This window comes from Bubalus bubalis, chromosome 4, assembly GCF_019923935.1.
Source record: "Bubalus bubalis isolate 160015118507 breed Murrah chromosome 4, NDDB_SH_1, whole genome shotgun sequence".
Lineage (NCBI taxonomy): Eukaryota > Metazoa > Chordata > Mammalia > Artiodactyla > Bovidae > Bubalus > Bubalus bubalis.
Window position 1 is genome coordinate 136,995,339 of NC_059160.1, and position 17,245 is coordinate 137,012,583.

General features: G+C 37.8%; 1 protein-coding gene across 2 annotated transcripts in view; it reads left to right on the forward strand.

Annotated features, from left to right (window-relative positions):
• Positions 1–12,486, forward strand: part of CABCOCO1 (ciliary associated calcium binding coiled-coil 1) — a 162,639-nt gene extending 150,153 nt beyond the window's left edge. For both annotated transcript variants that reach the window (XM_006045502.4, XM_044942153.2), the window contains 3 exons: positions 3,990–4,112; positions 4,548–4,688; positions 10,690–12,486. In XM_006045502.4, coding sequence (XP_006045564.3) covers positions 3,990–4,112; positions 4,548–4,688; positions 10,690–10,764 — 339 coding nt within the window. In that variant the 3' untranslated portion in view covers positions 10,765–12,486. The remainder of the gene's footprint in view (positions 1–3,989; positions 4,113–4,547; positions 4,689–10,689) is intronic.
• The last annotated feature ends 4,759 nt before the right edge of the window (positions 12,487–17,245 follow it).

Consider the following 17,245-nt stretch of genomic DNA (forward strand, 5'->3'; position numbering starts at 1 on the left):
CAAAAATGGCAAGAGAAACACATTTATTGCTTTACATTCAAAGTAATATTTAGGGGGTATTTGAAAGTCAGGCAAAACCAATCATTTGGTCAAATGATGTACGTGTATAATCAGAAACTCCTGAGTTTTAATCCCAGCATTAGGCCTCAGGCAAATCACTTAAAGTCTTTCTCTTTGTTTTCTGATCTGAAGATTATGGGTGCTATTCTCTTATAGACTCAGAGAGGGGGTTGCTAAACCAGAGTACCAAATAGGAGTATTTTTTTATCAACATACTTTATACTTTTTCTGTTTTTATTTTCCAGATTTAAGAGGTAACGTATTATACTTTTGAGGGAAAAAATATGAGACAATTAAGTTCTACAGGAATATATAAAATAGTTATAAAACTAGTTTAATTTGCTTCAGCTATTCATAGACTTGAGGAAATTATAACGTTCTTTCAGAAAATCTAACTTAATAAAGCTGACCATGTCTTTCTGTTTTAAATAGATTTTATTACAGAACCAGTGATGTTGTAAAACATGAGGTTTTGTTAAAAAAAAAATACAAAGGCCTAATTGTATTTTTTAAAGAAAGTATTGCATCAGACGGTTTCATTTAAACATATTTGCTGGCTCTGTGCTCTCTCCACAATTATTGATTCTAATTTTCCTTAAACTTGTTTTCTAAAAAGCCTGCTTAATGGGGAAAAAATCACTATGATGCTTCTGGGCACTATGTTTATTTCAAGCTATATATTTGACAGTGTGCCTTCGTATTACTAATGAAATGACTTTACATTTACCCTCATCTGAAATTGGGACATTTCTCTCCCTTACGGTATCTTACTAACGTAACCAAATATAGACTCTTTGTGAAAGAAAAACATAGCTGTGGTTTGGTTCATTGATAGTATGCAAAATGCCCTGAAGTAAAGAAATCCTCACTGCCAGTTATTGTACATGAATCAAATCAATGAATAGCTATATGAGCTAAACTCATAAAAATCAAGGAAAAGAAAGCCTAGTTCTCAGTCAGAGGTTCAGGTTCTTGGGATAAATAGGAGCTTCATCCCGCCAAAGAAACGATGATGTGGAGCTGAGGAGTTCCAAGTTTCAAAGTGTGTGCCCAGTACACACACACACACCAGTGCCAAAGACTAGGAAAACAGAGGAGTTGGAGTCGGCAAGCAGTTCAGATAAACTTTATAAAGAAATCCAGACCACAGGGGATTTAAGGAATAAAATGAGATCCATGAGCACAAATATCTGTTTGCCCTTAAGTATTTAAATTATAATTTGTTGGAAGAAAGGATACAGGTGGGCAGATGTTAGAATTCTCTACTACCAGGTTGAAGATGTGATCTATTGATGACTTCCACCAAAGGGAAAGAAAATTAGCAAAGTCCTAGCCTATGAATGGAAGACTATACCAGCAAGACAGATATGGCAAAAGCAACAAGATAAAATTCTCCTTTATTAAAAGAAAGTACTTTTACCTTGCAGGTTATCTCCTGCTTACCTTCTCAGTGCCTGTGGTAAATAAAATAAATTCCAGTCAATTCCTTTCTTCTTTTTTCAATGTCTAACTCACTACCACTGCCCTCAAATTTCTAGTTTCACCCTATATTAAAGTCAGCTTTAGTGAATTTAGTCTCCTTTAGTCAACCAAGTAAATACCTCATTATCTTCCCTTGTCTCTGGATTCCTATATACAGCTTATTAATTTTATCTATAATGTTTCAGAAGACACTAAAATATATTTAACTATTTTACTTTTCTAGCTTAGTAAAATAAAGTGCAATATAAAGTGTAGGAGGATAAAAAAGCAAGCATGCTGAAAAAATGTACAAATAATTTTGTGAGGAGATGAAAATGCTTGGATGTCCCATTTAGGAAAAAAGAATATTTTACTAATGTGAAGAGACAGAAAGATTATTCTGATACAGTTTTTTCGGTCTTCTATTTTTATTAACATTTAGTCATCTTGGTCAATTTAGGATGAATAATCTGGAATGATGTCATCTAACAGATTAAAGATTAAGTGCTTAATAATATCAGCAACTTCCACATGTGGCAACATGAGGACATATTACAGTTTACTGAAAATGGCATAGGCCACAAAGTCAGCACACCAGGGCTTAACTCCTAGCCCTGTCACCAAGTAATTATTTGACCTTAAGCCAATCATTTAATTTCTTCATTTCCAAATTGCCTTGACTGTAAAGTTACAACACTTCAGTCCTTATATATATATTTATACTAAGCAGCAACTTCCTATAAGATCAAATTAAAATTAGTAATACAAATTCAAGGCAAAATATATTGGTATGACCAGGCAATAACCTAGCCTTCAGTTCATTCCAAAACCTATCTAAATCAAAAGTATTAATATGTAAAAAATGAAGTATTATAATACGTGGAAAAGTTAGAAAAGAACATCATGATTTCACGGTTTTTCCAGGTGCCATGGGATGCTAATTATTTGGTGTTTATGCATTTCTAGATTACTGTCTTAATGTAGGCCCTTTTTTTTTTTTTTTGTCTGCATCTGGTCTTAGTTGCAACACTCAGTCTTCTCTCTAGTTGTCATGAGCAGGTGCCAGAGCCCATGGGTTCAGTAGTTGTGGCACACAGGCTTAGTTGCCCTTAAGCACATAGGATCTTGGGCTTCCCAGGTGGCACAGTGGTAAAAAATCCACCTGCAAATGCAGGAGACTCAAGACATAAGGGTTCGATACTTGGGTTGGGAAGATCCCCTGGAGTAGGAAATGGCAACCTGCTCCAGTATTCTTGTCTGAAATTTTTCAGACAAGAGAAGTTGGACAGAGAAGTCTGGTGGGCTACAGTCAATGGACTCACAAAGAGTCAGACACAACTAGTGTGCGTGCACACACACACACACACACACACACACTACACACACATGGGATCTCAGTTCCCTGAATGGGGATCAAATCAGCATCCGCTGCCTTACAAGTCATATTCTCAACCACTGGGCCTTGAGGGAAGTCCCAAAACTTGTAGTCTTAAAGACGTTGTCAGCATACAGTGGATAGCGTCATCTCAGAGCCATAAAAACAAGCTCCTAGGACCTTACTGAATAAATCAGAACATGGGTTTATTGATTTACAATGAGGAATGTAATAGGCATGAAGATCAGAGCACTCAGCTGTAGAACAACTGAGTCATGTCTGTAGAACAACTGAGATGAGAAGTCAGATTATGATCAGAATGTTGCCTTTTAAACATGAAATCAAAGCAAGAGGAACCATTGAGATGCATCAGATGTTTAGTGTCATCAGTACCCTCATCTCTGCTCTCTCCCTCAAGGCATGGTGAGATGGACACTTCTTTGACTCGTTTCTTCATTTCCGCTGTTGACCACCCATCACCCTTCTCTGATTGGCACAATCTTGCCACAGAATTGTTAAATGCTTTCAGTGACATCTTGCCTTGCCCTCAGTATTTTTGCTTGACTTTGCACATCTCCTCTCTGAGTTACTCTGTGCTAACTTTGTACATTAACCTTTAGAACCTTTATTATCCTCATCACCAAGTTCTCATGGCCATTTCACCGTTGCCTGCAAGAACAGCTAGACTCTACTGGGTAATATCAGTCACCATCAGGCTGTCATTGAGTGTTTTAAGATCAAACTCTCTGCCAGAACTGGAGAAGATGTACAGAGAATCTAAAACATGGTCTCTGCCTCCAGAAAACTTGTAGGCAGGAGGAAGGGAACACTGACGCATGGAACAATTCAAGATCAAGGCAGTATAAAATGAAGTCCCAAACTACATAGTATAGAAAAATAAGACAGTGGAGAAAGTAAAATGCTAATTATCAGCGCACAAAAAGCACTATAAATCTAAGAGATCTGTGGCATCAAGAATTCAGAGTCAATGGCATTTAAAAAATAATAGACTTGGAACTTTATGTATATTGGCTGAAATTGTGATTATTCACCAGAGCTTTTGTCATAATACAGCTCTTCTCTTCCCCTCTAGCAATTGATAGAAGTTGTGAATCCTGCAGATCAGCCTTTCCCTGATCCTCTAGAAGAAGGAATCTCATTTGATATTTACTCAACATTCATAGAGTCACCTCCACCATTGGATATGGAAATAAAGGTATGTTTCCTTTTGTCTCTTACTTCACTGTGTCTCAGTATGATATTCTCTAGTAGGACAGTATGATATTCTCTAGTAGGAGAAAAAGAACCAAATGCACTTCTATTTTCCTTCCGATCTTTCCTAGTTAAATATAAATGTTTCTTTTGGCATTGATTCAGAGGTGGGCCAGCTGAGGCTGATTAAGCAATTTTAATCTTTTCTGCTCCACCTTCCCCAATCTCTACCTTCATTTTCTCTGAGTAGGTAAAAGCGCCACTTACTGACCTGTCATGATGCTCATGAATAATGAAAATGCAGGAAAACGTCAAATCAAAATCCACCTGGATTGACATCATTTTTGATAGGAAAGCAGCCAAGAGAATTCTGAAGTTACGTATAAATCAGTAAAGGCTCCAGAAATTACTTGAGTGTTGTTTACATTTAATATTCTAGGGGTTGAATCAAGAACAAGGCCCTGAACAGTCCCAGCCAGAAGCCGATACTTCAGAAACTGATCTGTTAGTTGGTTTCACCATTGAAGAGATAAAATCGGTGCTGGACCAAGTCACAGATGACATTTTAATCAGCATTCAGGTACTCAGCCTTGATGGTGTGCTTACTTGATAGTGTGCTTACTTACTTTATTACTTGTTAATTAGCCAACCTCAACCTTAATGTCTGTAAACACTACCCACACTCTGCCAGCAAGAGTGATGCTGATGATGGAGCAGCTCAATGTAACATATCCACATAACTCTCAGTTGAGTCATCTGAGACTCAGTAAGATCACAAAATAAATTCACTAATAGCACATTTTATGGTATGTTACCAGTTTATGGAATCATGCAGCATCAGGACCCATAAACACTCCATGCCCAGTCCCACTGACTGACTGCTCATGCAGGAGTAATGGTAGCACATTTGTAAACAGTAAACACTAAAGCTCAGACCATCATTCTTAGCTTAGTCTTTTCACGAAATTTCTAAAGAGAGGCTTTCTTATCTCTGAACTCCTTCTCAGATAGTTTGCTCCTTTTCACATATCAGTAAGAGCTAATGGATGTGTGAAAGTTGCTTAGTCGTGTCCAACTCTTTAGTGAGCAGCCCATCTCTTCTCCAGGGGATCTTCCCAACCCAGGGATCAAACCCAGGTCTCCCACATTGCAGGCAGATTCTGTACTGTCTGAGCCACCAGAGAAGCCCAGCTAATGGAGATAGATATATATATATAAATGGTGTTACCACTGACACCAGTGGCTGCATGAAAATGGTGATGACAACAGCCATCTCAGTAGCAACTGCTAATGATGAAGCAGTAGGCTTAGCTTTATACTTACTTTTTTTCCTGTCCAAAACAAAAAGAACGCCACCATTTCTACCTCAACACAAAGGCTTGCATCCTTTCCCAGGCAAAATGATTAAGAGTCATTTGCATATTTTGAGAGGATTTATAATTTCCTGTGGAAATAAACATGAACCAATAGGACATTCTACTGCATGTTTAAAATATGAATGCATCTCAGGGAAAGATTCAGTTGTTGTTTTGGACATGAGACTATATATAAAAAGCACTCTGCATTAATGACAATTTAGAGGGAACAGAAGATTAGCTTGGCAATAGCATACCTTGTTACTTGTTTAATCATCAAATGTTAATGTACTATTTACACGAACATTTAATAGTTCAATGCCAACAGAATCAGCCAAAGTCCTCGGCTTAATAAGGGGTGTTTAGCGTTTACCAGAAATAGTGAAAGGACACGTTTTACACAAAGCTTCATTGTTAACAACCCCATGGATGTAATAACTGGTTACTCATGTTGAAGGGCAGAGAGCAGCTGAATTAAGCTGAGTTCAAAACATATCTTCTCTTTAGATTTGATAACATTTCATCTAAATATAGTTTATGGATAATCATGGCCCTGGGCTCCTTTGTGATCCTGTGGCTCTGAAATTATCACCAAGGCCCTAGACAGTAATAAAATTGTTTGCAGGCCCTCAGAATTGAAAACATCTTTACTGAGGCCATGTTCCATGTAGTGAGCAGTATGTTTTTTAAATATTCATTGAAATTTTTTTAATATTAGAGTCTGTAGTGTTTATATCAATACCCTTATATCAGAAGGAATATGATGGTTCTATGTGTAAGTGTTGTCCCAGTGGCCTGCAGCCATCCTTACTGGGCCTGGAAGTCCATTAGCTGGCTCATCTAAATGTAATTAGGCATAGAAAGAACTAGGGACACTGGACAACAAGATCCCCCATCTCGTCGAGAATTAGGCATAGAAAGGACCAGAGGTGAGGGATGCAGATCTTTTCAGGTGCCTTGATCATTTCCATATTAAGTAGATTCATGGACATTCAGTTCAGTTCAGTTCAGTCGCTCAGTCGTGTCCAACTCTTTGCGACCCCATGAATTGCAGCACACCAGGCCTCCCTGTCCATCACCAACTCCTGAAGTTCATTCAAACTCATGTCCATCGAGTCTGTGATGCCATCCAGCCATCTCATCCTCTGTCGTCCCCTTCTCCTCCTGCCCCCAATCCCTCCCAGCATCAGAGTCTTTTCCAATGAGTCAACTTTTTGCATGAGGTGGCCAAAGTACTGGAGTTTTCAGCTTTAGCATCATTCCTTCCAAAGAAACCCCAGGGCTGATCTCCTTTACAATGGACTGGTTGGATCTCCTTGCAGTCCAAGGGACTCTCAAGAGTCTTCTCCAACACCACAGTTCAAAAGCATCAATTCTTCAGCACTCAGCCTTCTTCACAGTCCAACTCTCACATCCATACATGACCACAGGAAAAACCATAGCCTTGACTAGACGAACCTTTGTTGGCAATGTAATGTCTCTGCTTTTCAATATGCTGTATAGGTTGGTCATAACTTTCCTTCCAAGGAGTAAGCGTCTTTTAATTTTATGGCTGCAGTCACCATCTGTAGTGATTTTGGAGCCCCCCAAAATAAAGTCTGACACTGTTTCCACTGTTTCCCATCTATTTCCCATGAAGTGATGGGACCAGATGCCATGATCTTCGTTTTCTGAATGTTGAGTTTTAAGCCAACTTTTTCAGTCTCCTCTTTCACCTTCATCAAGAGGCTTTTTAGTTCCTCTTCACTTTCTGCCATAAGGGTGGTATCATCTGCATATCTGAGGTTATTGATATTTCTCCCGGCAGCCTGAGCCAAATTATTGCCAGTTTTTCAATAAAATGGCTTGATGATGTTTATTTATACAGTATCTCAAGATAGCAAACCCATTTATATATTTTCTCTCAATAATCCTAGTAAACTCCATTTGAATTAGGCAGGCACTTATCTGATAAATAAAATGAACACTGAGAGGAACAGAAATATTAAGTCATTTGTCCAGGGTTTCCAGGGTTAGAAGTTGACGAAAGACCCTGATTGGGAGCTGTGAACTGGGTTCTAGTTTTAATTCCAGTGTAATCCACAAAAACCACATAACCTCTAATATCACAACCAGACTACTTTGGTTTTTAATACTCCAGTGGTGTGGCACTTTTTCAGTGTTTACTGTTTTGTCTTGGTCAAATTCCAAGTTGGGTAATTACTCTCTGCCTACCTAAATGTCTCCCTGCTTTAAATGGCTAAGTTATTTTCCACTTCTAAAACCTGCCTTCCGGTGTTCTTGGCTCTTAAAACTGTCTCATCCCTGTTCAAAGGTAGCCACTTATCAGTGGTCAGTGCATATAAACCAATGACTTGCTGTAGGAACATGTAATGAATTCTTATTTGTAAGATATTTTAAATTTTCCAATAGTTTTTTCTCCTTCTTTATCTAAAAATCATACTCAAAAAATATACAAAGGTAAAAATCATAGTCTTATTATAATTTTTGTAGAAAAAGACAGTAGTGAATTCATGTTTTGAGTACAATTTTTTTCAGACCTCATTCTCCATTGTGGTTACAAGCATATTTCACTTTCTGTAACTCAGAAATTTCTGAAAATAGTGTGAATCCTTAAATTTTTTATGTTAATCTACTTACTTTCCCATTGACTCACTTTATAGCTTCAGAAATTTATTAAGAATGAAGTTATCTTGGCCCTGAGATGTTAATTAAAATTATACTGAATAGAGCAAACATTTTAAGCTATATAGCCTAGGTATTTTAATTTTAAAGATACATTTAAAATGAAATTAGTTTGGCCCTGAGTTGTATAATAAAAATTATACCCAATGGAGCAAACTTTAATATATTTAAAGAATTATATTTCAGAGAAATATGAATGCTAGCACTAAATTCTTTCATTAAATGTTGGCTGTTGGCCCTATCTTAAGCAGTAGAGTAAAATAATGTGAAAACCTTAAGAGAAGTTTGCCATCCTGGGACCATAGGTATTTTTAGGTCAACTTCCCAGGTTAGAAAAGCTGAGTGGGAAATCACCTCAAGATGTGGGTGATCACTGAGAGGCTATTGGACCCAGGTCATGGATTTTCCATTCTTTCCTAAAAGGCAATAGAACTATACCCTATCCTGGGACTTGTAGATAGCACATCTGGTCATCAGTGTTCTGAGGATTAACATGGAGACACTGTAGACCAAGGACAGCCTGTTCTTGACCAGACAGGGGATCTTGTCGTCCAGTGTCCAAAGTACTGATCACCATGGTGTGCAAATCTGAGATGTGTCCTTCGGTCAGCACAGCTCTAGCAGGCATGCCACTGACTTTCGGGAGCCCTCACTTGCTGGCAGTCAATTCTGTCTCAGTGAAATACCAAAAAGACCTCCAGGTTAATGTGAAAACCCCAATGAGATAGGGAAACAGAAGCTGGAAGATAATAATACGTCTGTCCTTAGTTAAAAAGAAATGAGATTATTGGTGGACCTAAAATACATTTAATTGAAAGTGGGAAGAGTCAATTGTCTAGTTAGACCAGTACTTCCCAATTCTTTGGAACTGTAACAGAATCATTTCTTCAAACTATTTCATGCCCTGTATGATATAATATATAGCCTGCCATAAAGAAACAGAAGTAATATTTTTTAATATAGCACAATATCATGATAATGAAATAGTATAACATCAGTGATATATCACAGAATTAAGAGTTAGAATTATGAATTTAAAAGTTAACATACTTGGAATTATGAATTTAAAAGCCAACATATGTGAAATTTAACATACTTAATTTTAAACTACTTAATTTTTCAATAAGAACTAAAGGTGGTTAAGTGACCTGCTCAGGGCTGCAGAGCCAAACTAATCCCTAGGTCTCCGCACTCCTAGACCCTTCCTCCTTTCAGCTCTCCCAAAATTTTGCCCAAGGGGATTATAGGTTCCTAAAAATAAGACATTTCTTTTGTAACCTGGACAACCATGCTCATCCCTCATTGCCTCCTTCACTTAGCACCAAGAAAGGAAAAGAGGAAAAGCCAGAGGCCAGACTTGACCCCAGGACTTGATAAAACTTGAGCCAAAAAAGATATACTCGTGCGAGAACCCAGAATTATTGGCACCAATGTGATCTTTTCAGAAGTAGTTTCTCTTAACTGTGAAAGTGAAACAATATCTCATCAGATAAGGCAAGCAGGTAGACCTTTCAAAACTAGCTGTTATAATTACAGTTATAAATAAATAAATAACAATGAAGGTATATTTGGACCAAAATCAGTATTTGATTTTTTACATTTCTTCTATATAAATTAAAATGTTTCTTAAAATATAGTTACCCTGATGACCTTAAATTAGGTCATAGGCATTACAATTCTACATTTCTAATTACTTACTAACATTTATGTGTATGAACTATTCCTCATATGCTTGTTGACTGTTTTAAATCACCTAAACAAAGACCCCAGTTTTACCATGCCCGTGCCACTGGTTTCTCTATACATAATGTTATAATCCATCATGAAAAAAGGAAGACATTTCCAGGGCTACAAATGTTCAGCTAATATGAAAATATTTTTGGAATTGTGCAGGTAGCAATGTTAGTCCACAGAATATCACTGCCAGAGGCTAAATGCTCTCATAGCCACAGCAAACATGAAAACCTGTCAGCAACTGCTTACTTTTTTATACCAAAACTATATATCACAAAGGGCATCATAATTTTAAGAGCTGTATATGTGGCGAATACTCTTTAATTATGAGAATCATTCTAATTGTGAGATTATTTGTGTTGTGATTTCACAACAGAAGCTTTCTGGGATCCCAATTAGAATGTATTACATGGGAGACAAAAACCTCCATTGCAGAGAGGTGGCAGTACCAACAACACTGCAATAACCGAGCCTAGAGCAGTTATTCTGATTCGGTGCTTATTGGTAAAGTCTGTCTGAAAATGCAGATAAATTAGCCTATCTTCCAACACAAGCCTATGTGAAAAATGGCTGTCCAAATACCACTTCCTGTTCATAGCAGACATGCTATACATTGGGAATGTGCAGAGAAATATGATAAAGTGTTATCACATCACTACAGGCTGAAACACGGCTGCGTCTGCAAAACAGGAAGGTGTGTGAGGGATAATGTCTGTCTTTAGGCACTATAGTATGTCAAAACCACAAAGACAATGTGCAGCCAAAGATAGCTCCATCATAACCACTTTTTTATGATTGTCTTCACAGACCGAGATAAACGAAAAGCTGCAAATACAGGAAGAAGCCTTTAATGCACGGATAGAAAAATTGAAAAAGGCCTGAGGACTCCAAACCAGGAGAGTGATACTAAAACTTCACGAAACAAACAAAACCGGCCGGAATCATAGACTCTCTCGAGCACCAGATCGCCTTCATTTAGTTGAGAGAGGAAAACCAAGCCCCACTTTTTATTATCCTAACTAATTAGAGAAGTATTGGCCCCAATTTCTCTATCTCCTGTCCTGTAACAACCTCTGAATTTATTGCACTGTGTGTAATAAGAACATTTTTATATAAGAGTTTGGAGAACCATATATAAAAATACAATTACTTTTATAATACTCCTTTGACATTTTGACTAGTAAATGTTATTCATCTTCAAGGAGAATGAAGTCAACATTTTAAAATAAAGAAGAACAATGATTTTATCCATATTGACCCAAATGAACTGCCACATTGCTGAAGCCTTGTGAACACAGACCACCACCATACTGCTGAGGGTAAAATTTGCTAAACAATAGCAATTCAAGTGCATGTACTAGGGTTTGTTTGTTTGTTTTTTCCCCTTAAATCAGTTGGTTTTCTTATTTAAATGTTTCAGTGTGAAACCAATTTTCTGAAATTATATAATGCAGTTTGAAGCACTTTAATTTATTCTGTACTGTATTTGTTACTTCTAATCTTGTTACTCTCCCGGGAGAATACATGACCTATATAAAAAGAAGCAATGTATAAATGGTTATTAAAGACCAACCTATATATAGATTGTAAAAATCTTAAATACAAATCAAACTCACAGAGCTCTTAAAATTAACCATTATATTGCAGTAGAATGATTGAAAACATCTCAAGCCTTTAAATACTATTATTAAAAATATAATTTCAAAAGAAAGTATCCATTTGCCAACTGATTATCCCTAGTTTGGCAAATTAAATTGACTACTACCTCGGCCCTTTCCCAATTTCTGAGACTTCAGAGTGTTCTAGAATGTAGAGCATTGCAAGGAGGGGACCATTTCTCCAAGAATTTTCCAGTTTGTATTGGAACCAAATGTATTTACATCTGGGTGGCACTTGGTCGAATATGTTTGGTCCGTGCTGTGACCTTGGGCTATAACCTTGCTTACTGCATCAGTACCAAGGGGACTGCCCAAAATGTATTCATTTAGGGCAGAGACAGATCTGGAAGGATTTGGTTTTTTTAACTACACTGATCAGCAATGTAAGAGAAGTCCTTACTTTGAAACTGTCTTTATTTATTGTTCATGCAGCTCGAAGTCTGGAAGGCCTGAATGAGCTAAGGTGTTTCTTCCTTGAGCTGTCCTTCCTAACTGAAAATGCTGATGGCCTTCAGCGATCACTAGGAGGGCACACAAGTCTTAATTTCATCAATCTGTCTTTTTTCCAGGGAAAACAGAGGTGAAACTAGAGAAACCACAAATAGGAAATAAAGGAGCTTCTTAAAATACCCAGTACAGCTTCAAATGCAACCATTGGCACAACAGTGGACCTCCATTTCTAATAAAGAGTGCTGATTTTGAGCAAAGGTACAAAGAGTTCAAAACTGAATAAAACATAAGCAGTTGGCCCTAAAAACTACACAAAAACAATACCCTATATGAACACCAAAAGCCTGCCTCTGGAGTAAGACTCCCAGGGTCTGTTGTGTGACTTTGGACAGGCTGCTCACCCTCTAATTGGTCATCTGTTAAGTGAAGATAATACTTATTTTTTGTGGTTGTTCTGATAACTCAATGAATTCACATTAAAGAATTTTTTTCCTAAGGTTTGGTTTCTGTTTACCTCTTAGGATAACCCAAAACCCACTGCCCATCCCTGATACCCACTGTCCAGTTGTTTGGGGCAGCCACCTTGCCAGAATTCCCAGCTTTCTCTGTCTTTCCACTGGAACTTGTGGATCGGTACGTCCCCTCGTGGTAACTAACTTGTCATCGTGTTTTCTTACGTCTTTATAGTGTTGGAGCAGCCCAGGGATCCCTGCAATAGCCTGACTGCAACATCTAATAATAGGAGAAAGAGCAATTGTAGTAGCAGTAACTACAAATTTTAATTCAGTCTCTGCTCTTTTAAATTAATTTTGAATCAATAAAGCAATATATGCAGTCTGTTACCAAAAAAAGGAAAAAAACAGTGTAGACAATGAAAAATAAATTTCACCCTGGCTAGGAACCTTCATTTCTTTTCCCATGAGGCAACCACAGCTTTCAGTAAGTCCATAGGAAAGTATTTTTTGCCCATTTACACAACTGGATACTTGTATAGAGTGGTCTTTAAAAAAACACACACAGTTTGCATTGTTCTTTACAGTGCTTTTTTTGTGAAATAATATATCTTAAGATACTTCTCTATCAGTATTTTTTAGTGACAGCCCATGGGGTTCGAAGAGTTGGATGTGACTGAGCACACACTTTTTAATGACTATGTATAGAGTATTTCATTTTAGAAATTCCATAACTTTTAAACTATTTCTATTAATGGACTTTGTATTGTTTTCAGTACTTTTGCTTGGAGAAGGAAATGGTAACCCACTCCAGTATTCTTGCCTGGGAAATCCCATGGACAGAGGAGCCTGGTGGGCTGCAGTTCATGGGGTTGCAAAGAGTCGGACACAACTAAGCGGCTAACACGCCCTTCTGCTGTCACAAGGTCATGTTGCCATCTGTGTGCACATGTATGATTATACCTCAAGAATGAATTCCTAAGGAGAGAAATTTCTAGGTCATATTTTATTTGCATTTCCAGTTTTTATAGATATTGCCAAAGTGCCTTCCAAGGATATTTTACCAACAGTGTATGATAACTCTTTCTCTACATCATTACTAACAGATGCATTAGACAGTTTTTTAGCTTTAGTATTCTGATAGAAAATACTGTCAAACTCTTGCTTTAATTTGCTTTTACTGCTTTACCCCACAAAGATTGAGCACCTTCCATATGTTTATAAGCAAATTTAAATATATATATATATGTACATTTAAAGGCTTCCCTGTTCAGACAATAAAGAATCCGCCTGCAATGCAGGAGACCCGGGACTGACCCCTGCATCAAGAAGATCCCCTGGAGAAGGAAATGGCAACCCATTCCAGTATTCTTTCCTGGAGAATTCCATGGACAGAGGAGCCTGGCAGGCTACAATCCATGGGGTGGCAAAGAGTCTGACATGACTGAGCAACTAACACTTTCACTTTCATATATACTTTTAATCCTCCTAATAACCCTGAGAGATAGACAGACATATATTACTGGCCTAATTGTATAGTTAAGGAGCCTGAAGCTTAGAGAGATGACTAACTTGAACCAACAACTGACAGATCAGGGCTTGAAATCCAGGTATGACCTGTTTTACAGATGAGGAAACTGGAGCAGAGAAATTTAAGTAACTTTCCCATGATTACACAGCCAGTAACAGTTGAACCAGGTTTTGAACTTAGGCTTGTGTGATTACAAAGCCCATATACTTAACCTAGCTATCTCATAGTCATATGAAACAAAGGGAAAACTGACCATTTGGGGTTTTAGTTATAAGAAGGGAACAAACGTATTTGTATTGTAAGCATATTAAGTATTTAGAAAATTTATGCAGGGATGGAATGCCTAACCCAGCTCCATTTGTTCATTTATGTACATGGTGTATATTCATTGAGTACCTACTACGTGCCCAAGCATTTATTAGTGAGCCAAACAGACAGGGCATCTGTCCTAATATCTAGGAGAGTTCAGTCGCTCAGTCGTTGTCTGAGTCTTCGCGACCCCATGGACTACAGCATGCCAGGCCTCCCTGCCTATCACCATCTAGGAGAGGGAGACAGCCAATGCTGACTATGATAAAGACCGGTTTCAGGAAATTATGAGCATATTGAAAAAAGAACTTGATCTAGTCTGGAAGATCAGGGAAACTTCTCACATGTTTTGCCCCTTGAGACACAAGAGGTAGGATTGGGAGAGGTAGGATTTAACTTCACAGAAGGTGGAGGAAGATGGATTTCAGGCAGAGAGAGAGAAGCATGTGCAAAGTCCCTGGGGTGCAGAGGAGGCTGTACGACTGGTCACAGCCAGAGCTCTCTAAGGGACCTATAGCCCCACAGTACAGATTTTTAGTTTTACTCTAAAAGCAATGGGTTTCTTGTTGATAAGTTTTAAGTAGTCAGTGACATCAGATTCATATTTTTAAAAAGGTTATCTCCCAGGTGCCAGGACTTCTATACATGGAGGCGTGGAAAAGAGCAAATTCTCATAAAAGCTATAGCTCCACTTCTTAGCAGTTTCTAAGAGTGGGAAAAATAAATAACATTTTTTACATTTTTAGTCACAGGGTCCACCTGCTCTATGCAGTCTTTGGCACAAAGGCAGCCCTCTAAGGATTCACCTGAATAACAGTCACAGCCTCTCACATAGACACGTAGCAGCCTTGTTCTTACCATCCACAGTGAGATAGCTTTTCTCCATTTGCAGGAATAATTTGTGGTGATTTTTTCCTCACCCGCATAGAAAGTTTCAAATAGAAAATATACTCATGATGATACAAGCAAGCCACAGACTGCCACTATTTCAGGTATTTTAGGCCCTGTTGCACCTAAATATAGCTGTGGAATCATTTTTCCAAAATCCAAATATAAAGCCCTTATTTCTCTCTTCCATTTGATTGGAACCATTCAACCATCCTGGTAGATAATAAGTTTGCATGTTCTTAGATTGCATTTCATTATGCTTCAGTTCCCCTAGAGAAGAAACGTGCTACTTTTCTCAACAATTGCAGAGGAGAAATACTTATGATATCTCAAGTTTCAGAGTCTCAGGAAGATGTCTCTCTTCTGGACATCAAAATCTTTTTTTTTTTTTTCCAAACATTGGTTTGTTAAATAAGAGGAGTCAGGACCTCTTTGTAGCAGCCAAAATAACTGTTGGTTTAGGTTTCCTAAACAAAAAGGAATCTAAATCAAAATAATACCATCTTGTTGGAATTCACATTTCAAAATTAAGAGAGAATACAAAAAATGTCTTCGGTTCTTGCAGTCCTTCCCTTGTTCATGAAACTACCAACAACAGAGACCAATTCATCACATTTTTGTCTGAGCTGCCAGCGTTTTGTGTTATTTAACTTTTAGCTTCAGGGAATGTTGAGTACAGATGTCTCCAATGGTCATTTGGTGTTTCTTGTTTTTAATCTAACTTATTTACTCAGGGCACTTTCTAGGTATTAGGATGAAATAAGACAGATAAGGAGAAGGCAATGGCACCCCACTCCAGGACTCTTGCCTGGAAAATCCCATGGACGGAGGAGCCTGGTAGGCTGCAGTCCATGGGGTCGCTAAGAGTCGGACACGACTGACACGACTTAGCAGCAGCAGCAGTAGCAGCAAGACAGATAAGGTCCTTGACTTCATGGAGTTCATGGAATTGATGCCATCCAGCAACTTGAAATCAAGCTTGGTAATGGTCACCGGTCATCCTATCATCTAAAAAGAATTAATACAGACTCAATATTTTTATTGAATATCAATCTCAAAATCAAAAGGAGGATAAAAGCCCTTGTTCTTATACCAATGAACATTTATATTAAGGCACTGTCAAAACATGACCTTCATAAAGCCAAGGCGCAAATTCAAATAGAATAAAAGTAACATGATACTCATTTTCCAGTCCCAAACCGGAATTAATCCCTTACAGTGACTAACAACATATTTATAGATTTTATTTCTTTATCTTTTTCTGTATAATCATTGGTGCTATTATTTTTTATTAATGTCATCCAATCCCCTTTTCAGCTATGATTGAACTTCATAGATTAGGATAAAGTTTACACTGAATTTGTAATCATCAAAAATTCAAGACAAAAGAATAAAATATGTTTTTACTCTATTTGCCAGATCCAGAACTTGTAACATCTGCTTAGACAACATAGCTGAGTGATTGGAACAAACATAATGACCCATAGGATTCAGTTTTAAAATAGTGGGACCATAGGACCATGGTGCTGAAAGTTTTAAACATCATGTTAGTTCAGTTCTTTGCAGACAAAGAAACTGAGGCCCCAAATAGTAAAAACTCTGTGATCACATGGCTAGTTTGTGGCAGGGCTTCCTGGGTTCCTACACATAACAGGTGACACTTACCAACCCAGATCACACATCCAGACTGTCACATGAGGGAGAAAGAAACTCCCATTTCTGAGAGTGACTTCACTCTTGAGTCTGTCTGTTAATGGGATTTGACCTGCCCTAATTAACTAATGAATATGTCTCTCTGTGCTTATGCATACGCAGTATACCTCATATGGGTCAATGTCTATAAATTGGGAGAACACCAGCAAATTCATTAACTAGGGACCTGCTTATAGTTTTATTGCATAAAGTAATTACTGCTTAGCTTATATAAGCCCACAGTCCCTCCTGAACAGACTTTCTATGAAATAATTGACTGAGCCTCTCAAGCATGATGAACTGCACACTCAGGAAACTCTCATGAGAGGCCACACCTTCAATACTTCCTACTTTAAGTGAGGCTAGTAATTTTTTAAATGTCT